Source organism: Globicephala melas, chromosome 15 (genome assembly GCF_963455315.2).
Source record: "Globicephala melas chromosome 15, mGloMel1.2, whole genome shotgun sequence".
Classification (NCBI taxonomy): domain Eukaryota; kingdom Metazoa; phylum Chordata; class Mammalia; order Artiodactyla; family Delphinidae; genus Globicephala; species Globicephala melas.
The window spans coordinates 36,699,074-36,726,543 of record NC_083328.1 but is presented as its reverse complement, the minus strand read 5'-3'; the positions used below and the strand labels follow the sequence as shown (position 1 = coordinate 36,726,543).

Here is a 27,470-nt window from a genome sequence, read left to right as displayed (position 1 = left end):
GGTGAAGAAGTGGAAGACATCTAAGGGTTCCCTCTTCAGGGCCTGTGCCTTGTCCAGAAATACACGGCTCTTTGGACAGAGCATAACTTGTTCTAACATCTTTGTGAGTTGAACCCTGCAAGGATGTCTACACCTCCTCCTATATTATCCCGTTTGTTTCTTCTGAACTCGTTATATTCTTAATCCTTAGCGTTCTTGGAGCTCATGAATGAAATCTTCCTGTTCTGTGTGTGACTACAAAGTGCTATCTAAACTTGAACTTAGGAAGAAATGAGGGGGACATTACAGGGACCTAGGTGAGTTTTTAGCAGGCATTAGGGGTGGATACTTCGAAGTTAAAGTATTGATAGAACTTTTGAAACCTGTGTGCCCAAATTACATTTTAGGGTCTTGTAATGAGAAAGAGAAAAAGTTGAATAGCGAATTATCTTTACAACTTGTAAAGGAAGCAAGTTCTAATTCAGTTAGCTTGAGCTCTCAAGAGTGTACTAGTGTTCTTCAGTAAGCATCAAGAATTATCCAGCATATCATTTTGTTAAAACTCCTTTTTCTTTAACCAGTTTCAAGTAACAAATCTGCCCATACATGTTAGTGGTAAAAACTAATAAAGTTGATGACAAGTCAGTTGGCCTCTGACTGTGGTAGTGGTGGCTGGCTTACTGTATTCGCTATTTTAGGAATTGAAAAGGGGCCATATTTCTTGGAACGGCTTAGAGCAGAAGTCAGAAACATTCCCCAAAACATTCACCAGCTTTCTCTGTAACTTGCTTACCAGAAGAAATTATATATTTCATGTTTGTCCTGGCTTATTTTGAGAATATAAAACAAGTCTATATTGCATGCTTACTATTTGCTAGAGATTGTACTAAGCCTCTTTTGTGATCTTCATAGCACTCCTAGTAGGTTGGTAATTGTTTTAGGCTCAGTTTTACAGTTAGCTAGGATCAAAACCCAGGCAGTCTGAATGTGAGACTGAAACCTCAGATCGTCTCTTAGTGGGGTGGGTGAGCATCCATACAGCACAGTACATTGCAAGGGGAAAATTGTGCAACAGTATTTAGGGCATCACCTGCAGGAACGTTCATTGGTGCAATCAGGTTAGGTTGAACTCCCCTTGAAGCATCGCATCAGGTAAAAGGCAGGGGTAAGAGCATTTCTGTTAACACTAAGCTGTCACTCATGGGTTTATGATTAGGATTCATGCCACCTGTGTGGCCCCCAAAGCTGAAAGTGTAAGTCTTAGATTCATGGTGTCCTCAAGATACCAGAGAAAGAAAATGCAAATCAACTGGCTAAAAGTGGAAGAAATAAGGGCCTATCAAAACTGGTAGAATATAAGAAAGTCAAACAGGACAAATGGAAATTAAAAATATAACTGTTGAGGGACTTCCCTAGCAGTCCGGTGGTTAGGACTCTGCGCTTCCACTGCAGGTGGTGCAGGTTCCATCCCTGGTCAGGGAACTAAGATCCCACATGCCGCGGGGAGAGGCCAAAAAAAAAAAAAAGTTGAAATAAAAAACTCAGCGTAGAGGTTAGACTACACATAGCTGAAGTGAAACTGGTAAAGTTGAAGAAGTTACGCAACATCAGGACACAGAAGTGGACCAAGTGAGAGTTTGTTACTGGATTTTAGGATGAGACGGGCAACTTGCATTTAATTGGAATCCCAGGAGGGACCATGGAAGGCACAGCCGCTCTGAAGGGAGCTCTGAGTACCTACTGTGTAGGAGTACATACTGCTGTGCAGTGAGGCTACAAAGGCAAGTCACATTTAACCAGGTCAGTATCGCGGTCAACTCCGGAAGGGAGGGAGGGGCGCACAAAGATAACGGCCATTTCTTTGGAGGGTAGGGTGGGCACACGGACGCTCGCTTAAGTCTAAACCGTACAAAGTCATTTGTATATACTTAGGACATAACGCTGTCACTTTGTAGAAGTCCACGCCTGCGTCGTGGGAGCTGGCAGACAGCTGCTCTGATGAGCCTGACCGGAAGCGGTCCCAGCCCCGCTCGGCCGAGCTTCTGGCGCGGGGACTGGCTTCTTCCTACGTTAGGACCCCTGCGACCTCTAGCGGCGTGACGCCGCGGGGCTCCGGCTGGACGGGCGGGCACCGCCCCCGCTGTCTAGGGGGCGGGACTTCCGGGCGGCGGGACTTCCGGCCGCTGAGCGACGGGCGCAGCATCAGCATCAGTATCAGCTGGCGGCGGCTGAGGCGACAGCGGCTGCGGCGCAGGCAACGGGCCGCGGCCTGCGGACTACGGGCAGCCGGAGCGGGCGGGCGCGCCGGCGGACAGCAGGCCGCGCTGGCGGCGGCGGTGGCCGCGATGATGGAGATCCAGATGGACGAGGGCGGCGGCGTGGTCGTGTACCAGGACGACTACTGCTCTGGCTCGGTGATGTCGGAGCGGGTGTCGGGCCTGGCGGGCTCCATCTACCGCGAGTTCGAGCGCCTCATCCACTGCTACGACGAGGAGGTCGTCAAGGAGCTGATGCCACTCGTGGTCAACGTGCTCGAGAATCTGGACTCGGTGCTCAGCGAGAACCAGGAGCACGAGGTGGAGCTGGAGCTGCTGCGCGAGGACAACGAGCAGCTGCTCACCCAGTACGAGCGGGAGAAGGCGCTGCGCAAGCAGGCCGAGGAGGTGCGTGGGCCGGGAGGCGCCGGGGCCCCTCCCGGGGACCCCAGTCCTTCCTGGCCCGGGGACCCCGCCCTTAGCCCCCGCCCTGCCCGGGCCCCAGCTCACGCCCCGCCCATCCCACCAACGCCCCCGACGCCGAGCCCGGCCCAGGGGCTGATGCCTGGCTCCCACATCCTCCTGGCCTGCTGCTCCAGCCAGGAACCCTAGCCCTGAACCACCTGGCGTCACTGGGGGACCTTGCATCCTAAACTGCCTCAGGCCTCCGTCTCCCCTCCATACCCGCTTCTCATTGCAGACGCCAGTTCTTTTTGCTTTTGTGTGTGTGTTTCCGCAAACGTGTCCTAGACCCCAGTTACAACTTCTGGTTGCTGCAATTTTAATTTTAATTTTAAACCCTTCCAGAAAGGGGATTTCTGATCTTCTTATGGTTCTGCAGCCAGAAGAGGTGTTGTCAGATCTTTGCCTTATCCCTAATCCAATGTTTTGACGGTCTGTGACATGGGTGAATTTGGTGATTGAGGTAAACACATTACCAAAGCCACAGTTAGGCTGCTCCTCTGGCACCAGGTGAAAGACTCCAGGTTTCCGGAGGTGATTTCTTTGCCCTGTGGTTCCCTCCGTTGGGAATATTGTTAGCTTATGTGGACAATGCTGAGAAATTTCACTGTGGCTTCTGAGGAGTTAAAAGTAGAATTTTGAAGTACTTGATCGTGTTTTAGGATAACCTGGAAATCACTTATTTGTGAACCAGTTAGAAGAACCATGCATTGCAGGGAATACCACTTACCTTCATTCATTCACTATGAAATATTTAGCCCTGTTGTCAGACCCAGGTGGATTCAGGGGACCTGGGTTCTCATTCCTGCCTTGCCTTTGTGACCTTGTCCATGTCGCCTGCCCCCCTCTGGATTTTGATTTTCCTTCAGTCATATGAGTCAGTTGCCCTAGATGATCTCTAAGCCCTGACATTCTGTTGTTCCAGGCATTAGGTGATGGCTTTTTGGTTTATGAATGGGAAGTTTCTTATTAAATGAGCTAAATTCCTTTTTAACTAATTTGGATTAACACATTCTTGATTTTAGTATTGAAATGGAAGACTGTTTCAGTATTTTGGCTTTTTCTTAAGCTAGGGCAGTTTATGTTCTCCTAGTTTGGTTTAAAGTATGTTTATAAAAATTAAGAGTGCCTTGTATCGTTCCTACTTACGGTGGTTTACGTTGATCTTGGGTTTTTTCATTCATCTGTCAAGAGGCTCTTGCCTATTGATTGGGGTGCCAGGCTCCACCAAAACTGATTTAGAGCTCTCAACTTAAGGGAGATGCAAGAGCTCGTAGGATTTTAGAGTTCAGAGTGGCCATAGGCATTTACTAGGGAAAGAACTGGCCGCAAGAAGGAGTGGGGGTGGACCAAGGTCACATGCTCTAGAAGAACCAGGCCAAGACGCAGTCTACCCTGACCCCTGGAGTGGGCTCTTCGTTCCACTGCTGTGGGAGGTCAGAGAGCGTACCCCCAGAAGACGAGCTCTGGGGCTCCCCTCACTGGCCGTGGGGCAGTGGCTGCCTCCCTCATGCTGGGCAGCACCTCCCACTTCTCTGACTGCTCTCAGCAGCCATTTGATGCCTAACTGAGGTTTTGAGTAGGTTTGTTTTCTTTCACTATGTACCGATGTGGTCAATATAGTGGACGAGAAGGAACTAAAAGGAGAAAGATGGACAACCTTAAGGCTAAGAATCATAACCATCTACCTTAAAAATTTGCTCTGCGTGGATGAAGCCCCTGCTCTGCTCTGCATGGTTCAAGTGCAGCTGCAAGCGAGTGTGGTTCTGGCCTCCCACTTACGCCCTGGACTAAGAGCTGAGGGTGCGCATGTGGTATGGAGGAGAGTGCCCTGGAGGCCGAGACCCATCCTTGCCCCAGCTATTAAGAGATGCTGAACAGAGAGCCACAGAGTGAACAAAACGCTTGGCTGGCCGGCATAAAGGCTGTGATTTGATGCTAAATAGTATGCCCTTGGAGAGACCTCATGTGATGTTACAACCAAGAAAAGGGCCAAAATCTGTAACCATTTTGGTATTCTAGCTCATTTACTAAATCCAGTAGACATTCATTTTCAGTTTTGTGGAAAAGACCAGTGTACACTGTGGCCTGGCTTCTTTTTCCACACAGGGCATGAGATCCTAGATGTGTGTCTGATAACACGGGAGGCTGAACAGCATGGGCTGCAGGCGTGTGCGTGATGCAGAGTAGCTTCTGCCTCCCCGGCCACTCTGCTCAATAAGGCTTAGTCAGAGCTGAGTAACCTGAGCCGCCTGCAGCCTTCCTAGCACACAGAATCTGCAGATTTAAAAAGAAAGAGCCTTGAGCAGAGCAAACACCTCTGCCCGCTACATCTTGCCTGTAATAACCGCAGTGAGAGATTGCGAGTCTGTTCTGGTCCCAGGGTGACTCTCTCGATGGGAGTGACGGTAGCTAGAGGTGGTGGGGTCCAGGGAGGGGGGCCAGGCCCCAGAGTTTGCAGATGCTTGAGTGTCAGCCTCGCCTTTGGGAGCTGCACACCCTGTGACCAGTCTCCCCCTCTCTGGCCCCACTGGCCGCTTCTGTAAAGTGCGTGGGTTGCCAGACGTGGCAAGTTTCTTTCATCTCAAGTGCCAAGTCCCGTGATTGGCTGTTGTTTGCCTGGAGAATTGCAGCAAGGCAGATCTAGCCAAGCCAGGGAAGAGCACATTGATGGGGCAGCCGCGGGTGGCAAGCGTGGGGCATCTCAGTCTCTGTGCGGGTTTTATGCTTGTCATCGAGACCAGTGAGTCCCGCTCAGACTTGCAGAGCTAAATGGATGTTGCTGGCTTCTAAAACCTCTACAGAGACCTTAAAAATGCTGAAACTGTATCCAATACAAAGTTTTGAAAACCCACTGAGTTCTTTCCCATTAGAAAAGAAGCTTGGAAATGGGCATTTGACCAGGATGGCCGGGACCGAGTGGGCGCCCCTGGGCAGTGCTGCCCACCGTGGCCCCCAGGGAGGAGGGAGCAGAGGACTCCATTCACTCCAGTCCTGAGCAGCAAAGAGCCTTCCTCGCAGGGATCAAGTATTAGGCTCACAGGAGGAAAAACAGTGTTTGAGAGACAAGCTGTGAGTTTAGTAGCCATCATTCACCTTAAAGTCTTCTTGGCCCTAAGGAAACTACTGGTAACATTCCCCACTCATCACAAGCAACTCAAGTGGACGTTCTGTCCATGAGACATGGCTGTGGGTATTTGCTGATACCTCAGTGTCTGGTGCTGTGTAAGGAAAGCATCCAACTGGAAAGTTTTACCCAAAACTGTGTTTTTCTAGTTGTACAAAAGTAATGCATTTTGTAGAAGAATATTTGGACAGGATGAAGCTGGAGGGGGCAGAAGCCATCATTCTACTCTATAGAGATGATCATTTGGCATTTTTTTTAATAAGTGAATTAATATATTGAATCAGAAGTTTTTCTTCTTGTGTCCCATATTACAAATAGTAAATTCACCCCAGCTTAGACAAAGTATGCAATTTCTTCTGCTGCCATGTTGTCGTATTAAAAGACAGGTTTTTGTTTTGTTTTATTTTGTTTTGGGTTTTTTTGGCTGTGCCACACTCAGCATGTGGGATCCCAGTTCCCTGACCAGGGATCAAACCTGTGTCCACTGTGGTGGAAGCGTGGAGTCCTAATCACTGGACCACCAGGCAAGTCCCAGGGCAGTTTTTTTCAATTGTTAACTTTTTTTACATGAAGCCATTAAGATTTGGTGCCCAGAGCTGCCTTTCCTCGTTGCCTGTAAATACTGGTCCATTATAGCTCTCTTACTAGAGTCACCAGGAGTACAACAGACTCTCCCTAAAAAATGGGAACAAATAGGCACAGGAGAGGGCTTGCCTGGTGGTGCAGTGGTTAAGAATCCACCTGCGAATGCAGAGAACATAGGTTCAAGCCCTGGTCAGGGAAGATCCCACATGCCGTGGAGCAGCTAAGCTCATGCACCACAACTACTGAGCCTACGCTCTAAAGCCCGCGAGCCACAACTACTGAGCCCACGTGCTGCAATTACTGAAGCCCACGCACCTAGAGCCCCTGCTCTGCAACAAGAGAAGCCACTGCCATGAGAAGCCAGCACACTGCACTGAAGAGTAGCCCCCACTCGCCGCAACTAGAGAAAGCCCGCACTCAGCAACAAAGAACCAATGCAGCCAAAATTAAATAAAAGTAAATTAAATTTAAAAAAACAAAAAACAAATAGGCACAGGAGAGCAGAGAGAGGCGCTTTCCAGCCAGAGAGAACAGAACATGCGGAATAAGCCCCACCACCCTGCCAGGCTCACCCAGCGGGAACCCTTGGAACCCTCAAGGCCCTGTGGTGGCCGTTAGGCAGCGGGGCAGGGACTGGGGCAAGTTAGTTCTCCCAAAACTAGAATTTCTAAGTTAAATTTTAAATCTTTTTTTAAAGTTTCTGTTTTGGAATAATTTATAGAAAAATATAGAAATAATTTATGGACAATCTCACCCAGATTACCCAAGGTGAACGTTTTTCCACATTACTCTTCTCTCTCCATCTCCCTCCCTCCCTCCTGCTCTGCTAAGACCTGAGGGCTCCTGCAAGTCCTATGGTGTCCTCAGTTCCCTATCGGCTTCTCACTTTGTGCTTTTTACAACCTTGATGATGTGATATCACAGGCCAGTTATCTTGCAGGATGTCCCTTAGTTTGGCTTTCGTGTGACCTCATGACCAGTTGCAGGATGGAAGCTGGGGAGGGACACTCGTGTGGGGGGCAGGGTCCCTTTTCCCAAGGGTGGTCAGCAGCCAGACGGCTCATGTTACAGGCTTTTGCTCTGTTGAAAGTCAGGGCCCCAGGGGTCATCCTCACAACCTCCCATGTCCAGTGACTCACTAAGTCCTGGCCATTCTTTTGGCCTGATTTTTTTTTTTTTGTACTTTTTGTGCTTCTTTTTTATCTCCTTTGCTACCATCCTGGCTCGAGTCACCACTGTCATGCTGCTCCCCCAGCCACTTTCTCCCCCTCCCAACCCTTCTGTGGCATGAACTGGTCCGCAGGCAGGTCCCATCTCCCACTCTCTCTTGTTCGGTAACTCAGTCAACTAAGCATAGTGAGGGCCAGGCTTGCTGCCGGGGATGGGTCTGTGCTGCCCTGATGCAGGTGCTCGGATGGGGAGGTCCTGCCACACTGTCAGATGGTGAGAAAATGGCAACGTGGGATGGAGAGCGAAGGGTATGGATGGGAACAGAGGAAGGGACGCTCCCAGGAGGAGACCGCCTTCTCCCGGGGTCCCCAGCACCCACCCCCCCCAGCACCGCGTGCCCTGTCCCCTGCCCTTCCACTTCCTTCTGCCCCCCTGCATGTACTTTTGCTGCGTACACCTGACTCCCTTGCGTCTAGCACCGTGACATTCAGATGTGGGTGCTCAAGTGAGTCCCTGTCACCCCAGAGTCCCCACGTGGGGGCTCTTTCCTGGTTAGCCAAGGGCAGTGTCCTTCTGGTTCTTTCAGCCCCAAGGCTGGTTCTTTTCTCTCTGACACATGTCCCACAGAGATGCCAGCTGCCTGTGCGTGTGCAGGTGAGGAAGGAGGGCAGCCTTTCTCTGCTTCCACGTGCTGCACCGAGCTGTTGGTTCCTGGAGGGCCGGAACCAACTTTCTGTGGTTTTCAGCCATCCATCTGTCCAACACAGCTCTGTGTGAGGACGGAAATTTCTGTTCTGCTGTGTGTCCACACAGGGCCACTGACACTTCACATGTGCCTCATGCAGTTTAGGATGAGTTTTTATTTTTATGTCATTTAAATTAATATAAGTTTATTTTTTTTAATTATTTATTTATTTATTTTTGGCTAGGTTGGGTCATCGTTGCTGTGTGTGGGCTTTCTCTAGTTGTGGCAAGCTGGGGCTACTCCTCATTGCGGTGCGGGGGCTTCTCATTGCAGTGGCTTTTCTTGTTGTGGAGCATGGGCTCTAGGCACACGGGCTTCAGTAGTTGTGGCGCGTAGGCTCAGTAGTTGTGGCTCCCGGGCTCTAGAGCGCAGGCTCAGTAATCGTGGTACACGGGCTTAGTTGCTCCGCGGCGTGTGGGATCTTCCCAGACCAGGGCTTGAACCCGTGTCCCCTGCATTGGCAGGCAGATTCCCAACCACTGCACCACCGGGGAATTCCTTAAATTAAGTTTAAATACCCACACGTGGCTGTGGCTAAGGTACTGGGCAGTGTAGCCGTGGACGGTCTAGCTCAGTCACTGTTCTGTAAGGACAGGCAGTAAATGTTTCTTTGACCTGTTACATAACGTCAGGCAAGAAAGGAAGATGCTTAAAAGTTGGGGTGTTTTTCTTCAGTGAACATGTTCTAGAAAGAGGGGAGACCCCAAAGTGTAGTGGGTTTTGAAACAGGAGAATAGAAGAAAATATTGTGAGATGAGGAAAAAGAAAAAAAGCATTGCAGCTATTTAGGAAACAACAGAGAGGTGATGAAATTCTTGAAAGGCTGAGAAGAGGTCTGGAGGGAAATCCCAGCACCTAGAAAGCAGCTAGTGTTTACGGCGCACCATGAAATCTTCGACCATAGGCTTCAGTTCTGTTCTGTTCTTTCTTTGTAACAACTTTGTTGAGGTCAGTGCACTAAGCTGTACATATTTGAAGTGTGCAATTTGGTGAGTTTTAACACGTCTACACCCGAAAAAACATCCTCACAATCAAGATGATGATCTCCATCGTCCCCACAGTTTCCTTGTGGCCCTCAATACTCTCTCCCCGCTTCCCCCATCCCTAGGTAACCACGGTCTGCTTTCTGTCACTGTAGATTGATTTGCATTTTCTAGAACCTTATATAAACTGAATCCTGCAGTGTACACTCTTTTTTTGACTGGCTCCTCTCACACGGCATAATGATTTGAGATTACCCAGGTTGTTGCCGTTCTTTCATTCATCCGTTCATTGCTAGTGTAGCCTGCTGTGTGGGTGTCCATCCATCTCCTCTGGTGGAGCAGGAGCTCGCCGTCCACACCTGCGCCCTGTTTCTCGGGACCTTGGGAGGCTCCGGCACAGCCTGTCCTGCATGCAGCTGCACACAGGGAGCCCCGCTGGAAGATGGTCAGGGAAACCAAGCGGTTAGAATCAGTTGGTGGCTGGCTAGCGCTTCCTAAGAAAGCATCCCTGTCACCAGGGTGGGAAAGGCTCGACCCAAGGAAAGGAAATATACACAGACACTTAGAGCCCGCGGAATCATAAGTCAGTTACCTTCTTTTGAATGCCTCTCATGGGCAAGAGATTTGGGGAATGCCAAGATCAGTGGAGTGGACCTCCATTGGCGGGGTTTGTGAGACAGGGGTCAGGGCATTTGGATTCTGATTATCTACAGTGGTGGGTTCAAGGTGATGCCTTTTGTTCAAGTTCTCTGGGTGCCCTTCCTTCCACTCAACTTCAGCTTGTGCTCCTGCTCCCTGACCTTCCCACGCCGGCCTCTTACCTCTTCCTTCTCTCAGTGAATTGGACCCAGATCCAGGCGGGATCCCATGGATTCTGCCCAAGCTTGTGGCCTCGGGTCTTCAGTGTACGCTTCTGGACAGCGAGACCCTGTGTCCACCAAAGGGCGACCATGGGCGTCCTCAGGTCTCTCCTGTTAAATGGAGTGAGAGGGATGTAGAAGCCAGGTGGATTAGGAAGTTGAAGAAATCAGTGTAAACTGCTAAGAATGCTTCAGAGATGGACTTCCCTGGGCACAGTGGTTAAGAATCTGCCTGCCAGTGCAGGGGATATGGGTTCGAACCCTGGTCCAGGAAGATCCCACATGCTGTGGAGCAACTAAGTCCATGTGCCACAGTTACTGAGCCTGCGCTCTAGAGCCCGCAAGCCACAACTACTGAGCTCGCGTGCCACAACTACTGAAGCCCTTGCACCTAGAGCCTGTGCCCCACAATAAGAGAAGCCACCACAATGAGATGCCCACGCACCGCAATGAAGAGTAACCCCTGCTCACCACAACTAGAGAAAGCCCATGTGCAGCAGCGAAGACCCAATGCAGCCAAAAATAAATTAATTAATTAATTAATTAAAAAAAAGAATGCTTCAAAGAACACAGTCTAGTTAAGAATAACTTCTCCCAGGGAAACTTCTCCCAGGACGGGGCATTTATAGTTTTCATCTTATCTTCCTTTTTCTTATTTCCCTCCAGAACCAATCATGTCGTATATCATAAATAATATAATAAATGTAATGTATATTTTAAGATACAAAATATATATTAGTATCTAACATAAAATACTTAAATATGTAATATATTAAAATATGTATTTTTTACAGACATCTTTCCTATCTTACCAATTCTTTTTTTTTCTTTTTAATATTTATTTTATTTATTTGGTTGCGCTGGGTCTTAGTTGTGGCAGGTGGACTCCTTAGTTGCAGCTCACAGGCTCCTTTGTTGTGGCATGCGAACTCTTAGTTGTGGCCTGCGTGTGGGATCTGGTTCCCTGACCAGGGATCAAACCCGGCCCCCCTGCATTCGGAGCATGGAGTCTTAACCATTGAGCCACCAGGGAAGTCCCTATCTTACCAATTCTTGAAAATCGGTGTGAGTTAAACCAATGCCATTTGTTGGGATTCATCTCAGGCAGATGCTGAACCAGTGGTTCCTTTAACCGAAATGAGGAATCTATGCTTTTTAAAAAATGAATCCAACCTTGTTCTTGGGTTCCTGCATAGTGGCCTGATCTCAGACGTATGTCTAAAACTTGAATGCAGAAATGCCCTTCCCTCCCTCTCTGTCCACCTGCCCACACTGCATTTTAGATGTAAATGGTAACAGTCATGGAATATGGGAAAAAGCTGGGGAAAAAACCTCTGAGGTTTGAGGTCTCATGAGTTCAGCACCCCTGTGAGCACCCAGTAAATATTTGATCATGATGGGAGTGACCGACAGGAGCAGGGAATTACCCATCCATAAAGGGCATCTCCCCTGGGAACAGCCTGTGCCCAGCACCCCAGTGCACCACTCTGCCTAAGATAAAAGACCCAAAAAGAGCATTTTTCTTTTGGACATTCACTCTACCCCCTCACCGCCAGGAAGGAATTACATGCAAAAGAACAAAATCTTTGATTCCTGTTTTATTTCTAACAATTCAACCAGAATTGAATTATTTCCTATGTGTGACCCTGGCCTAAAGGACATATAAGAGGAAAGGATTGGATTTAATGTCTTAATTTACCTTGCCTTTAATTAAAATAGCCTTCAATTATGAAAGTTACCAGAATTCTAATGATTATGTTATAAAAGAGTGTTTACCTAGTAATCTCTCTTGCATTCTGGGATTAGGAATGCTGGCTTCTGTTGTCTTAATTTTATATTTGACATGAAAAGTCAGTTTATTTCTTTTTTAAAAAATAAATTTATTTATTTTTGGCTGCGTTGGGTATTCGTTGCTGCGCGCAGGCTTTTTCTAGTTGCAGCGAGCAGGGGCTACTCTTCATTGCAGTGCACAGACTTATTGCAGTGGCTTCTCTTGTTGCAGAGCACGGGCTGTAGGCACACGGGCTCAGTAGTTGTGGCTCGCAGGCTCTAGAGCGCAGGCTCAGTAGTGTGGTGCGCAGGCTTAGATGCTCTGTGGCATGTGGGATCTTCCCGGACCAGGGCTCAAACCTGTGTCCCCTGCATTGGCAGGCGGATTCCTAACCACTGTGCCACCAGGGAAGTCCTGAAAAAGTCAGTTTTATTTCTTAAGTTTGGTTTTATGCATTAGTTAGATAGAATGATCTCATTCCATGGGATATTGAGAAAAGCTTCCTCTGGTTCCTGGAGTTTTGGAAGTTCCCACACTCTCAGGTTACTTCAGTATGTACCTTGAAATTCACCAAAAAGCAAATTCTGAAAACCAGTTGAATTTAATTTTAAAACAGAGCAATTTGTTAGTAAGAGGGAGGGGTAGAAGTATATCTTAAAAACAAAATCTAAAAAGGGAATCATGGGGGCTTCCTTGATGGCACAGTGGTTGAGAGTCCACCTGCTGATGCAGGGGACACGGGTTCGTGCCCTGGTCCGGGAGGATCCCACATGCCGCGGACCGGCTAGGCCCGTGAGCCATGGCCGCTGAGCCTGCGCGTCCGGAGCCTGTGCTCCGCAACGGGAGAGGCCACAACAGTGAGAGGCCCGCGTACTGCAAAAAAAAAAAAAAAAAAAAAAGGGGAATCATGTAGTAGATTGGTATTTAGCAATAAGAATCAGGTATTTCCTAGCTCAGTGTTCATGTTAAGACACCTGGTACCTTTTCCTCAATTGTTAGTTGCTCCTCATTGCTCTTCGGGAGGCTCAAAAGATTTGTTGTGAGGTGGCCTTAAACCTCTGTGTGTTATCAGGTGCTAAGTGACATTTTGACTAGACTCGGTTAGACAGATGACAATTCCAGACAAACTCAAATCTGTAGTGCATGTAATTGGCGTGTGTACGAGTTTTTCACTTTGGCATGTCTCAGACGGTAGATTCCTTCTGTTTCACAGTCCAGCAACAGGCAGACCCACTCAACCCAAATGCTGTTAAAAATTTTATTCTTCTCATTTCCATTCATACTGGATAAATTGAATTGGACAAATTCAATAGAAGTTGAAAAATGTTTAGCTTTCTTTTGGACGACTTCCTTATAGAGATAACTTACCCTGTCCCCCACCACTGAAAATTCTTGATTCTCTTAAATCTAAAGTAAATGATCTGTAAATAAAAATATTTTCTGCTTCCTTGAAAACATCTATTGTTTTGTGACTCTAACCCAGTTACTAGAGTTCCTTCCTGACACCTCCCCCGCCACAGCTGCCCCCCTCGTTTTGGAGGAGAACTTGTATTTTCCTCACTTATTCATTTAACCACCAACCACAAAGCCCCTGCTTTATTCCATCAACTACTCCTTACTTGTCCAGGTGATTCTTACTTCATCCCAAGTCTAGCCCCAAGCATTTCCTCATAAAAAGCAATGATTAAAAAAAAAAAAAAAAAAGCAATGATTAAATATCTGTTTAGTCTTGGCCAGGCACTGGTCCTTCACGTTATTTATCCCTCATAATATTTGATGAAGGTGGCATTGCATCTTCCATTTCAGTTAAACAGTTAGCTTGCATTTCTGTTAACTAAAATTACTGTAATAACGTTGAAAGAGTTTTTTCAGGAGGGGAAGAAAGAGGATGCCTTTTAAGCTGTAGAATAGCATATTGTGTTTGTGATGTTTTCGTGGACTTGGAGCCCCTGAGATGCCCCCTAGTCAGCTCTGTCTGGTTCGATGCTGTCCCTCAAGGTAGCGGGGAAGAGCTGTTCTTCCCCAAATGCCAAGTGCGGTGGTCGCCAACCTGCAGAGCCTGCAGTGTCCCGGTGTCCCAGTGTGTGATCCAGCCCAGCAGGGAAGCTGAGGGCTGGCCCTTTAGTATGCTGGTGGTCCCTTGTGGGTTCCTTGGGGCTTTTTGTTCATCTGGGGAGTTGCTGCCACGTGATTGTGATCGTGATCACTCACACCCCTTGTCTGCAGATGGTTACTGATGACTGACCATTCCCATCACAGGACTGTCCCTTGGCTCCAGGATTCCTTGTGGCCTGGGAACCACAACTGTCCTGTGCGTTCATGTCTCCCTGCCACTTGGGGTGCCCTCTGCCTTTGGCCTTGAGGACATACATGTACACAGCTTACCTAGATGTTTTCTCTCTCAGTTAATGTCTCAGTATTTCCTAGGGCTGAAAGGCCTTACAATATCATAACATCAGAGGATTTCTGCATGTCACCTGGTTTGGGGCCAACTTCGTCAGGGATCTCAAAGCATATCGGTTGTTTTATGGCATGACAAAGCTTTTTGGGACTGTCATCTACATTGGATTTTAACGATCACCTATCAGGATAGATTTAGGAACATCTGTCTGACCTTCTTAAGAATCTGGAGGAATTCCCTGGCGGTCCAGTGGTTAAGACTCCACGCTTCCACTGCAGGGCCCATGGGTTTGATCCCTGGTCAGGGAACTAAGATCCCACATGCTGCGTGGGGCAGCCAGTCATCTTTCATATAGAAATCTTTTTAGCTGGCTCTCAGCTATGAAATGCAGGTAATATGATGAAATACCGATGGGAATTCTAGAGAAATGGTGTTAGCACCACAGAACGCTTTTCTTTGTGTAAAACTTTGGTTCTCCAGCTTGGAGGTAGGACAGGGCTCAGTTTACAGAAAGGGAGCATTTTCCATCCTCCAGCCCCAGTCGCCCCATCATTCAGCTCTTCACTGGCTCAAGATGAGCTTTCCATTCAGCCCAAGTCCAGCCCTGAGCATTTTGTCATGAAAAACAGGGACCCTTCCTGAGGACCAGAGAACTGATGCTTTCTGACAGGCAAAATGTTGATTCAAAAAATAAATATATAAGTGATTCAGGATGATTCTCAACTTAATCTAGAACAATTCACAAGTGGGAGTAACCAAGAAAATACTGAAAAGGAAGAGTTAAGAGGGTAAATGTATATCAGCTATTAAAAGATGCTATTACACTACAAGTTTAAAAAAACCTTTGGGGACTTCCCTGGTGGCGCAGTGGTTGAGAATCTGCCTGCCAATGCAGGGGACACGGGTTCGAGCCCTGGTCTGGGAAGATCCCACATGCCGCGGAGCAATTAGGCCCGTGAGCCACAGCTACTGAGCCTGCGCGTCTGGAGCCTGTGCCCTGCAACAAGAGAGGCTACGACAGTGAGAGGCCTGCACACCGCGATGAAGAGTGGGCCCCGCTCGCCACAACTGGAGAAAGCCCTCGCACAGAAACGAAGACCCAACACAGCCAAAAATAAATAAATAATCAAATTTTTTTTAGAAAGTGATTTAAAAAACCTTTGGTTACTGGCTCAGAAATAGACCGAAATATGTCTTAGAAGGTACCATATCATAAAGGTAGCATTCAGAGCAATGAAGAAAGGGTAAATTATTAAGTAAATGGTGTAGAAGTAAGTAAACTACTGTACACACACAGACTACATCCTGGGAAAAGTACTTGCAGCGTAGAAGACAAATTCTTGAATGGGTCTAATAAGTCCTTACAAATTGTTAAGAAAAATAACCTGTAGTAGAAAATCGGACAAAGGACATAATGAGCTGTTAGATGTAGTGTATATGACTAATGAATTTATTCAGTCTCACTAGTAATCCAGGAGCTGAAAATTAAGACAGTTATGCTCTGCCGTTTTCCCACCTGTCGGGTTGGCAGCACAGAGGCCATGGGGGCTCCGGGAAGGGCACCACCCGACCTGGGGGGTGTGGGCTGGGGTGCCTGTCTGGCCTGGGGAGCAGGATGCCACTGGGCAGATACACAAGTAGTAACAATAATAACGGACGTTTTAAAGCAGCCTGAAAGTCCAACAGGAGGCGATCAGTTGAGTAAACTATGCTCTGCAGACACACACCGACAGGGGAACACACAACTGTTAGAAGTAGGAGTGGCAGAGCACAGTTCTCAGTGTGGAGAGACATTTCCAGTGTAAACGAGTGAATAAGTCAGGTCACGATACCGTGTACAAAATGATGGCACATCCGCTGCACACACACACATGTCTGGAAGAATGTCACCCAATTTTAACTGACCCTCTCTGGTTGGTAGAATTATGGTTTTGTTGTTGTTGTTTCTTAACCATTGATAGCATGGCAGAATTACGTTTTTTTAAAAGTATTATTTTCACTTAACACTCTCTTCTGATTTTTCTACAAAAGAATATGTTTATATCATTCTTTTAATTTTTTTTAAGTAATAGGAATTAAAATTACCCAAGTTAAATAATTTCTTTACCAGCCAATTAATAGCATTTGTTTATTCTTCATATGCTGGTCATGGCCACAGTCATTCAAAACCGCTTACTTTAAATTTTTGTGCCGCTGCACCATTTGTGTGCATTTTCCTGGCAATGGGGCGGGTGTTCTTCATTTTAGTTATGTTGTGAGTGATGTCATCAATACAGATTTTCTTTCTGATGCACCCCCGCCCGCTCCCGCCCCGGTTGTTTTTGCCCTCTGTCACTGCACTGGGTGAGTCATCCTTTGGGCAGGAGCCCCAGTGCTTTTCAGCACAAAGACCTCTGAGAAGCCGCTGTAGGAAGAAGCGTCTCTGGGGCCCAGAGTTGGGGTGGGGGACTGGGTGCAGTTTTTACAGGAAATACAGCTATGGCCACCATGAACTCATTGCCTCTCCCAGACACCCAAAACCTGGAACCAACAGCCCGTTTTATATTCCCATCTTCTGCGACACTGTTAGTGTCTTAAGAACCCAGCTGACATTTATGCTTCCTACAAATGAAATTTCTAATATTTCCATTTTGTACGCTGTAAAATCAAGGTGTTAACAGTTCCCATCAGGGCTGTTGCAGGGCTGTGGCCTTCAGGCCATCACCTAGCCAAGGGGGGGGGGCGCAGTTTGCTGCCCAGTGCCCATCCCCCCAGACCCTGCCTTTACCCTGGGCTGTCAGTGTTAACCTAGGTCTCCTCCTAAGAACATTTAGGATTTTCTTTTATTTTACAAAGTGCTTTCTTTTCACTTGATTCGATAGTAATTTTGCTCAGAAACTTACCATATAAAGTGCAGGTTCCAAATCTAGGCCAACAACCCCCCATCTTGTTTTTAAAAGAATCGGGACAGTACTATGCATTGCCGGTTACTCCACGAAGGATGGCTTCCTGAACTGAGCAGTGACTGAGATACAGGTTAAGAGGAGAGTACACCTGGCCTCTTTATTTTTATTTTTGAAAATTAGAGACTTTTTTTTTTTTAATTTATTTTTGGCTACATTGGGTCTTTGTTGTTGCGCGCGGGCTTTCTCTAGTTGCAGCGAGTGGAGGCTACTCTTTGTTGTGGTGCATGGGCTTCTCATTGCGGTGGCTTCTCTTGTTGTGGAGCACGGGCTCTAGGCGTGCGGGCTTCAGTACTTGTGGCACGCGGGCTCTAGAGCGCAGGCTCAGTAGTTGTGGTGCACAGGCTTAGTTGCTCTGCGGCATGTGGGATCTTCCCAGACCAGGGATCAAACCCATATCCCCTGCATTGGCAGGCAGATTCTTAACCACTGCGCCACCAGGGAAGTCCACACCTGGCCTCTTTTAGATGTGCAGTGTTGAGAGGAATAATATTACTCCATTGCCTAAGGACCAGCTACATAATTTGTGGGGCTCAGTGCAAAACTGGAAATGGGGGCCCCTTGTTCAAAAACTATTAAGAATTTCAAGATTAAAGCCAGCGTGTGTAGGCTTTTCCAACTTCAGGGCCCCGGGTGACTGGCGGATAGCTGGTTAGAAGGCTGTGGTATCTACTGTTGGGAAGCTCTCCACAGGGCTGTGGCGGGTGGTGGACGGGAAGGGAAGCCGGCTCTGGGGTGCAGAAACCACATTCTGGGCCTGAGCGTGAGCCCTTCTGAGGGGCTGCTGTCATCTGACCGTCCCACATTCATGACGCCTGCTGTTTTTCTTCCTTGCACGTATAGAAATTTATTGAGTTTGAAGATGCCTTGGAACAAGAGAAGAAAGAGCTACAAACCCAGGTGGAACACTACGACTTTCAGACCCGCCAGCTGGAACTGAAGGCCAAAAACTACGCAGATCAGAGTAAGTCGCTAGCCCGGAGAGATGAAATTGCATTTTGAATGCATTTGTTGTTCTCAGACCAACCCAGCTGGGAGGGATGTTGAGAGCCTTTGATAAAAAGAGAGTGAGAAAACCCAAGGAGAGCCTTATCTTACTTTCATTGTGATTCCCTCAATAATTTGTTTTCTATCTTTACACTGCTCTGTATTTCCGTAAATGGCCTCAAATCCTTTGTGGAAATAAATAAAATTTATAAATAAGGCCCCTCTGATGACAGAGCACTTTTGCTTAGTGTTGCAGTCTGACCCAAAATTCACAGATCTGTGAACTTTGTGTGGCCCTTTAGGACAGAGCTCCTGGCTGCTGTCTGGGGCTCCTGTCTGTGAGCTGCTTGAGGAGCGGGTGCTCTTTTGTGACCTGAAAGTTGGGCCCAACAATGGTGCCCCTGTAATGACAGTTCCTAGGGGGCACTCATGGCCGACCAGGGTGCCTATGGGAACACCCTGTCCCTTTACAAGGAGAGACGAGGAAAGGGTTTTGTGTTGTTTTGTTTTTGTTTTTTGGTTTTTTTAAAATAAGAACTATTATTTTACCTTTAGAAGTCTTTGTTTAAACTATATTCTCAAAGTTATAACGACCCTGTAATTTCAGTTTTCTGTAATTAGTGGTTTTGATGGTTGAGACCTAGTTTGCTGCTTTACCTCATTACCTTGGATAACAGGTGCCTTCGTTCCTCTGGAAAGTTAAGATCATATCAAAAAAAAAAAAAAAAAAGAGGGACTTCCCTGGTCGTGCAGTGGTTACGAATCCGCCTGCCAATTCAGGTGACGGGTTCGAGCCCTGGTCTGGGGAGATCCCACATGCCACAGAGCAGCTAAGCCCGTGCACCACAACTACTGAGCCTGTGCTCTAGAGCCCACAAGCCACAATTACTGAGCCTGCGTGCCACAACTACTGAAGCCCGCTCACCTAGAGCCCATGCTCCCAACAAGAGAAGCCACCACAATGAGAAGCCTGCGCACCGCAACGAAGAGTAGCCCCCACTTGCTGCAACTAGAGAAAGCCTGCTTGCAGCAATGAAGACCCAACGCAGCCAAAAATAAAATTTAATTAATTAATTTTAAAAAAAAATGGTTTGATGGTTGGGTCTATCCGTATCCCAAACCAAAACTGGAAACCCATTTTGCTAAAGCCAATACCCCCCGAGTGTTGTAGGTGAGCACAGCTAGTGGCAACACAAACACACACAAACATGCTAGTCTTTGTGGAGCAGAGGCAAACCGAAAGGCCCATTTTAGTTTTGCATAGATCCACCCTTTCTATAACTACACAGAATCCTTAATATTCCCTTTGCTTAGAATAATTTTCATGTGAAACCTTTTCATCTTTTCTTAGAAGGAAAACATGTAAACTCCAAGGTACAGTCTGAAGTTTTCCATTTGGTCAGCATCAGGGGCAAGGACTGAGGAGAGGGGAGAACAAGGCTGCTGTGTGTCCTGTCTCGCTCTGTACAGAGTTCAACAGAACTGACGTTGGAACAAAGGGCCACAGATGCAAGGTGTCTGAGGCCCGCAGCATGCTGGCTCCATGGCTTGGCTGTCCAGTTAGTCCGTGGCACTCAGGTGCTTCCCTGTGCCTCTTGGTCAGAGCACACGTGGTGGGGACCATCCTGGGTGTCACAGGGGTGACACAGCTGCCAGCCCAGAGGTGGCACGATCGTGACTTGGTCTTTCCAGCCCCTGGTCCGTGTGAGGGACACCGGTGTTTTCCATCCTGTGTTCAGATATTCTTCTCTTTAGTGTGTCTCAGAGGCTGCTTACTTCCGAATTCTGCCTCTGTCCACAAGCCACCTGCTCGTTCCTTGTCTACATGTGACACAACGTGACTTAGACATAGAGAGCAAGGCTTGTGTGAGTTTTACCCAGCTCTGCCTCTCTGTAGCAGGATTGAATAGCCTCAGATAACCGCACACACGGTGATGCACCCAGACCCGGGCCCATCAGAACCGCCTGCTAGGGTCCCCAGGGTGTTTTGCGCTGATGAGGCCACCTCTGAGCTCAGGGTCCAGGCAGGGTTTGTCTGGAATACTCTGTCCCCCAGCAGTCAAGTCCAGAGAAGTACGTGCCCTGGAGAAGCGGGTTGTGCAGTTGACAAACATTGGTTGTGTTTTCTAGTTTCCCGGCTGGAGGAGCGGGAGTCGGAGATGAAGAAGGAGTACAATGCCCTGCACCAGCGGCACACAGAGGTGGGTATCCCCGCCACGGGGCCAGGGCCATGAGGAAGTGGTAAAGCCCCACACGTGGGGTTGGCTGCCGCCCTTGACTGCCTTTTCATTCCCTGGGGTTCACCTGCTGAACCTGAAAGCCCTGGGCCTCATGTGGCCAGACTCCCTTCCCTGAACTCTGCCTTCATCTCTCTCCGAGCCCAGTGGGGGTGAAAGTGGCACAGGCTAGAGGGGGTGGGCGGGTGGACCTCGTGGGCAGGGAGCACTCACTCGGATGTGTCGTCTTCACAGATGATCCAGACCTACGTGGAGCACATCGAGAGGTCCAAGATGCAGCAGGTCGGGGGGAACAGCCAGACCGAGAGCACCCTGCCGGGGAGGAGGTAGGGCGGGAAGCCGGGTGCCAGAGCTTGGTGCCCTCCCCCAAGAGGAGCCGTGGCCCCCACCCCCGACTCAGGGAGAGGGGTGTCCGGTCGGAGTGTGTGGCTTGAGCCGAGGTGTGTGCAGAGGACGGCACCAAGCAGGTGAGGGGCTGGGGTGGGCCTGCTGCGGGCCCGCAGGCCGTCACAGAGACCCAGGGAAAACCATGTAGTCCGTCCTAATACCTGCAAATTCTGTTTCTGAATTCGCCTACTCTGTAAAATTTATTTGTAGCCTCAAAATCACCACTCATGGCACTTTCACAGTCATCTGCAGATGTGCGCAGAGCAGTGAAAAATTTGAGTCACCCAGAGCACAGGGTGCCAGCTGAGGTGGTGCCAGGCGACGCTCCACCTCCTGCAGAGATGCCCAGGGATGGGGGCAGCGGGTGGCGCAGTGTCCTGCAAGACGCTGGGGTCCAGGGGCCAGTCAGTGGGGACTGGATGGAGCCCAGCTCTGGCCCCTGTCCTCTAAGACATGTTAAATACTTCTAGCACCTCGTTTTCTGTTTTGTAAAATAAAGGAAACAGTGTACCAGGATGAGTGAGGAATGGAGATTCTAATCTGTGTGAGATGTGTACCTACCTATGTACATGTTTCTTCTACAAGCAAACGTGTTTGCGGTGACTTTGTAGAATACAACCAGCTCGAATTGCGAGAATCGACTCTAGGTGGTAGGGGAGGCCTGCACACCTCGGTGACCAGCAGACACAGTCACACCCCGCCATGCTGGTTTTATTCGGGGAGCAGAGAGAAGCCTGCAGAGGCCAGGTTCCTGCTTCATCTTCATTCAGGATAAAACCACACCTCAGTACCCCAGGAGCAGATTGTCAGAGATCTTCTCCAGGGTGTTACCATGGGAGGCCATGGCTCCATCAGGCTGGAGGAGGGAGGAGATGCCTGAGGCTGGAACCCCAGGCCCAATGGATGGAGCTCGCCGTTCGTGCCTCTGCAGCTGTGGCCCCTTGTTCCTGCAGCGAACACCGGAAGCCCCAGGTCTGGTCACGAAAAAGCTCTATTTTCTCTGCACCTGTCTCCTTGATGGGTGATGTCTGCAAACAAGGAGATTCAGGCCCTTCCATTCTGGGCATCGTCAGCTACTCACTGGGCCATGGTGGGCGAAGCTGTTGAGTCTTCCAGTTTGAAAACGGAAAGTGTAATATGTCAGCGGAGGCCTAGCAGGGCCTAGGAAGAGCAGTCATCCAGGGGACCACTGGCATGTTTTTAGACAGTCTCGCCGCTTCTCGTGGGGAGTAGGGGATACAGCTGTTGTGGATGCTTTCTTTCTGTAAATGTGTGTGCCCCAGGAAAGGGTATCAGGGGGTCATTAGCTGACCCCCCTGGCTCTGTGAGAATTAAGTGAGAGATTGTGTATCAAAGAGTGTGTTAAACTGCAAAACTCTTTGCAGATATTGTTTCTGGGTTAGTTTTATCTGAAGGTAGGAAATACCCATCTCCAAGCCACCGTTTCCCAACACACTGTGAAAGCCTCACTCCTGGCCCTTAGAAGTTGCTGAGGGAATTTCCAAGGAACTGCACCAAAGCCAACCTGGAATCGGGAGCTCCTCGTGTTGTTTTGGGGCTGCAGAGGCTGGCTGTTCGGGCATTACCTAGAGTTTGGGCTCAGGCCCAGATTCCTGCCCAGCCTTGTGTCCCCATCTGATCCTCCTCAGGGTGTCACCAAGGCCAGGGTGCACTTGGCTGTGTGTCCATCCTCTCCAGGCCCTGGACACTCTCTGCTAAGACACCTTCCTGAGCCCCACGGGGGTAGAGATGCCTGCCAGCAGGAAGGAGGAGCCTGGGGCTGTCAGCTGCGACCCTCCTGTGCCTTGGCAGTGAAGAGGCGCCTTCCTGTGTGTGTGTGTGTTGCGGGGCGGTGGCCGGAGCAGAGCTTGTTTGGGAAGCAGAGAGGCAGGGCTGCGTTTGGGCTGCCTCCATTGCTCTGTCAGCTGGCTAGAGACATTTAACCTCACTGTGGCACAGGAAATCGCTTGCCCCATGCTTGCTGCCACAGTGTATGAGACTCTGGGCTCCTGCTGGCCCTGTAGCCGCCCTTGCCCCGCCAGCCTGGACACTGGGCTGTGATGGAGATGTTCCCAGGGCCCACTGTGCGTCTCTGACGGTCCTGGGCCCACTTTCCGACGAATGGATGTGGATGGCAGCCATGCCTCCCATGTCCAGCGGGCACGCTGGTGGAAGGAGAGAAAGCACAGGCCTTCTCTCACTGCGCTGGGCGTTGGCCTCTGTAGGGCTCAGAGAGTGCAGACATCCCACTGTGGCCTGTGCTACTGCAGCAGATGAAGGGGAAAGCCCTGTTCTGCCCTCCTGGCCTGCTCTTCTCTGGGGTGTACCCCTCTAGCCACAACTCTGTATCCTTTGGGGACAGATGTGTGTCTGCCCATCTTAGCTTAGACTCTCCGGCTCCCCGAGGAGGCTCGTCCTTAGTGCCGGGGAGCTGCTGGCCACTGCTGAGCCCAGACAGGCACAGTTTTCCTTCAGTCCTGGCTTGGTTTTGTGAATCTGTGTGTCTTTAGAGTAAAACCGGTGGTGAGGGCTTCCATCGTGGCGCAGTGGTTAAGAATCCGCCTGCCAATGCAGGGGACACGGTTTCGAGCCCTGGTCTGGGAAGATCCCACATGCTGTGGAGGAGCAACTAAGCCCGTGCACCACAACTACTGAGCCTGTACTCTAGAGCCCGTGATTCACAACTTCTGAGCCTGCGTGCCACAACTACTGAAGCCTGCGCACCTAGAGCCCATGCTCCACAACAAGAGAAACCACCACAATGAGAGGCCTGTGTACCGCAGCAAAGAGTAGCGCTCGCTCACCGCAGCTAGAGAAAGCCCACACACAGCAACAAAGACCCAACACAGCCAAAAATAAATAAATAAAATAAATCAATTAAAACAAAACAAAACCGGTGGTGAGCGTGCGTGGGCCCGTGAACATGGCGTATGCAATCGTGTGCCCTGTCACTGCACACTCGAGTGCTTGCGTGTGCCAGGAGCATCGTGGGGAGGACGCTCACCCACTGCCCGGGGCTGAGTGGGCGCACCCTGCCGTCCAAGCCAAGGGGGTGTGTGTCTGTGTGCCCTGTGTCCATCCTGCATAGGATCTGCGTGTTCCACATTTGTCTGTCTCCATGGGGACCTCCCTCTCCATGTGCGCACACATGCCCCCAGAGCCCCCAACCTTCCCTCTCTAATGTTGCCTTCTTGTCTTGCCCTCTGTGCTGTCCCCGCCGTGTGCTGGCCTTCGTCTGTCACTGCCCTGCAGTCCTCGCCAGTCATGGAGGAGAAGGTAAAGGCTGCAGCTGTCCCTGGGCCTCGGGTTGGGGGAGCTCGGATGGCTGCCGGAATCATACAGATTGGAGGCTCTGGACTTGGCGTTGACAGGGCCTGCTGCCAAGGAGAGGCAGGCGGGTCCCAGGCCCCAAGGCAGCCCTGAAGCAGGTAGCAGTGCAGGCCCCACTAGCAAACGTCCACCCGGCCTGCGGGTCGGGGCCGCATGTCTGCACCCCCAGGAGGTGGCGGGCAGGGGTGGAGACCCTGCGCCTGGTGTTAGGCAGCCCAGCTCAGTCACTTAGGACCCAGAGCCAGTGGCGTGACCTCTGCGAGCAGCGTGACGCCCTCGGGCTATAGCCTCTGAAGTGGACGAGCATTGGCGTCTCCCGGGGGAGCTGCAGGGCTATAACAAGAGGACACGGTGGGTGAGCCTTGGATGGGCTCTGGCCGGCAGTCAGCAGCACCCAGCGAATGCTCTTGAGGCTTGCGGTTGCGGGGAGCAGCGGAGAGGACGCAGGACTCGATCCTCGTGAGGATTTCCATCGGGGAGTGCGGCCTGGCTGTCTGTTGACGCATAGAGTCGTGGAGGCGGGCGATGGATACGGGCTCTCATCCTGGGGGGCAGGTGGCCCCACCCTGCCCTGCCGTCATGTTACCCTGTGGTATCTGGTGACAGCCTGGGCCGAGGAACCCCTTATGTGCGTCCCCCACCGAGGTCAGAGCTGGGCCCCAGGAGAGGCACCCCCATATGGGCACTGGGAGCCCAGTGGAGGAGCAGTGGTGGATGAGGGGCTGGGAGCCCTGAAGGAGCAGCCCACGGAGCAGTGGCTGCCTTCCCGGACGCCGAGGGCCTGGGGGCTGTGGTCAGAGAACAGCCTGGCGAGGACTGAGCCATGGGCTGCTGAGCTTGGGATGGATCTGCAGACCCAGAGCTTTCTAATTTGACGTCTGAGCTCTTAACCAAGAAAGTGTCGTCTGTCATGGGGGACAACGGCTGCATGAGGCACTTGAGGTCGTCAGCAGGAAACCGCCTTCCTGAGCGGCCGAGGCCCCTGTCCAGCCCTGCAGGCCTCCTCTGGCCCTGTCTCTCCCACAGCTTAGCCCCCAGAGGCACAGCCAGGTCCCAACAGGTCTGGGGACCCTGCTCTGCGGGAGGCAGTGTCTTCCTGAACAGAACAGACCCAACAGCTCGAGCAGCTCGGAGGGGCTTCCAGATTTGGAGTTCTCCTCCTGCTGCACCCCAGCCCCGCCGCCCTGGAGCCGTTGGGGCACCCCCAGAGAGACATTCTTCCCAGAGTCGTGCCTCAGGCAGCTGCCCGCCAGCCATAGGAAGTTCTGGTCATGGCGGCCGCTCCGCTCCCCTGTCCATCACCTGCATCCTCCAGGCACTGTGAGGAAGCCACCATCCTCCCTCCAGGACAGCCCAGCCTCTGGACCCGGCTCCGTGGGACCCCTGAGGAAGCCTTGCCGCCCCTCCCACCTCAGCCCCTGTGTGTCAGGGATTCAGATGCTTGGCCTGAACAGCTCTGAGCAGCATGGACTCCATGCAGCCACCGACAGGCTCTGGGGCGCCATGTGTCTGCCCTGGGCCCGGGCTCCATTCCCTCGCCGCTAACAGCCCGCGGGGCATATCCCAGGGACTGAGCCCACGGCAGGCGGCTTTGAGCATCAGTCCAGCCCACTGGACATTCTCAGTTGGCTAGCATAGCTTTATAAGGTGCCTCTGTGGTGTCAGTGCTCCGTGACGGGGGGAACTGCTCGGGGCAAGAGAAAAGCGCCCCATGAGAAACTCCGTACCCAGGTCTCCTGAAAACAGTGATGGGGTGTTGGGGGAGGGCGAGGAACAAAGAACAGGGGAGAAAGGGTTGACTCCTCCTGGCTGGCTCCAGGAGGCAGAAGTAGGGCCAAGGAGGAACCAGACAATGCTGCCTGTGATGCCAAAGGGCCTATCACAGGCACTGCTGTGCAGGTGTCTGTTTACAATGGAAATAAATAAAAGTGATAAATGACAGTGTAACGGAGGGGAAATGTTCTATGGGATCACAGCGGAGTGGCGATGCCCTGAGCGGGTGAACACGCTGATTAGTGCGGCTGCAGGTCAGAGGGGTCTGAGGTCCTGTGTGCCTGGCCACCCAGAAGGTCACGCCCTTCCCTACAGCCCGTGGTCGGGGGCGTCTTTTAGAGCAGCTCCAGCTGCAGAATAAGCATCTGCATGTCCAGAAAGAGTTTGCAGCCCTGTTTCAGGAGCCACTGTCTAATCCCCCCTCTCCTTCTCTCCCCACATTTCAACAGGAAGGAGCGCCCCACCTCCCTGAGCGTCTTCCCCCTGACCGACGGTATGGTACGTGCACAGATGGGGGGCAAGCTCATGCCTGCGGGGGACCACTGGCACCTGAGTGACCTCGGCCAGCTGCAGCTCAGCTCCAGCTACCAGGTTTTGTAGCCGTGCTATGGAGTGAGGGCTCCCCGTTGCCCCACATTCTTTCAGGAGGGTGTGGCCGCAGCCGGGACTCTTGGCTGCTCGGGGACCTGCCTACAGCCAGGGCGTGCCCATCGGGCAGGGCTGAGCGTAGTGACCATCCCCGAACATAACCCAGAGCCTCGCAACCAGACTGGGCTTCACCCCACACGTGTTGTCCTTCTAGCATCTGAGGTTTGCACTCCAACCAGGAGAAAGTCAAAGGCCAGGGGTCAGCTTCTCTTCTTTGGGCTGTTCTTACCGGCCTACCCGTGCTAACCACCTGAGTTTAAGAAGGAAGACATCTTGGGTGTGCTCAGCTCAGCAGTGAGAGCACCCACCCTCCATCCCCAGCACTGGGGCCCTGGGAAGGCCAAGGGCAGGCACTTGTGCAGGGCCCCTGGGCACTTGCTGCCAGTCTTGGTCTGTGAGCTCAGCCCATCTGGTGAAGGCAGGCTGTGGCAGGACGGAACGCGGGCCCCATTGCTCGTTGAAGAGACCAGACCCTCGCCCTGGGTCTGGTGATTCCCCACTGAGGCCATCAGAGGATACCCTCTGGGCCGGGTCGAGCAGTGGATGTGGGCCCAGTCTTCCCCACAGCTTCCTTCCCGCCGCAATTCATTGCCGGCTGTCCTCCTGCCTCGCAGTGTCCAGCTGGGCTGCAGGAGGTCACCACAAGCTGTCAGCTGTATCGGAAAGCGACCCCACTCACTCGGCGTCTGTTCCGCGGAGTGAGCACTCCTCGTGCCCGCCAGTCACTGGCTGTCCTGCCAGCAAGTGGGGTCCGGGCAGAAGGGGCGGGGCCCACAGCTGGCGTGTACCCCCAAGCCCCTGCAGGGGCGTTGAGCCTCAGAAAGCTGG

General features: G+C 50.8%; 1 protein-coding gene across 9 annotated transcripts in view; it reads left to right on the top strand.

Moving 5' to 3' along the window:
• Positions 1–2,120: 2,120 nt before the first annotated feature.
• The window catches only part of MAPK8IP3 (mitogen-activated protein kinase 8 interacting protein 3), a 47,454-nt gene continuing 22,104 nt past the window's right edge, over positions 2,121–27,470 (top strand). For 3 of the 9 annotated variants that reach the window (XM_060284915.1, XM_060284919.1, XM_060284914.1), the window contains exons 1-6: positions 2,211–2,642; positions 18,124–18,244; positions 20,398–20,468; positions 20,739–20,830; positions 24,144–24,167; positions 26,444–26,585. In XM_060284915.1, coding sequence (XP_060140898.1) covers positions 2,325–2,642; positions 18,124–18,244; positions 20,398–20,468; positions 20,739–20,830; positions 24,144–24,167; positions 26,444–26,585 — 768 coding nt within the window. In that variant the 5' untranslated portion in view covers positions 2,211–2,324. Of the gene's footprint in view, positions 2,643–18,123; positions 18,245–20,397; positions 20,469–20,738; positions 20,831–24,143; positions 24,168–26,443; positions 26,586–27,470 lie in introns of all 9 variants that reach the window. The other 6 variants (XM_060284920.1, XM_060284918.1, XM_030872154.2 and 3 more) reach the window with 4 other exon arrangements.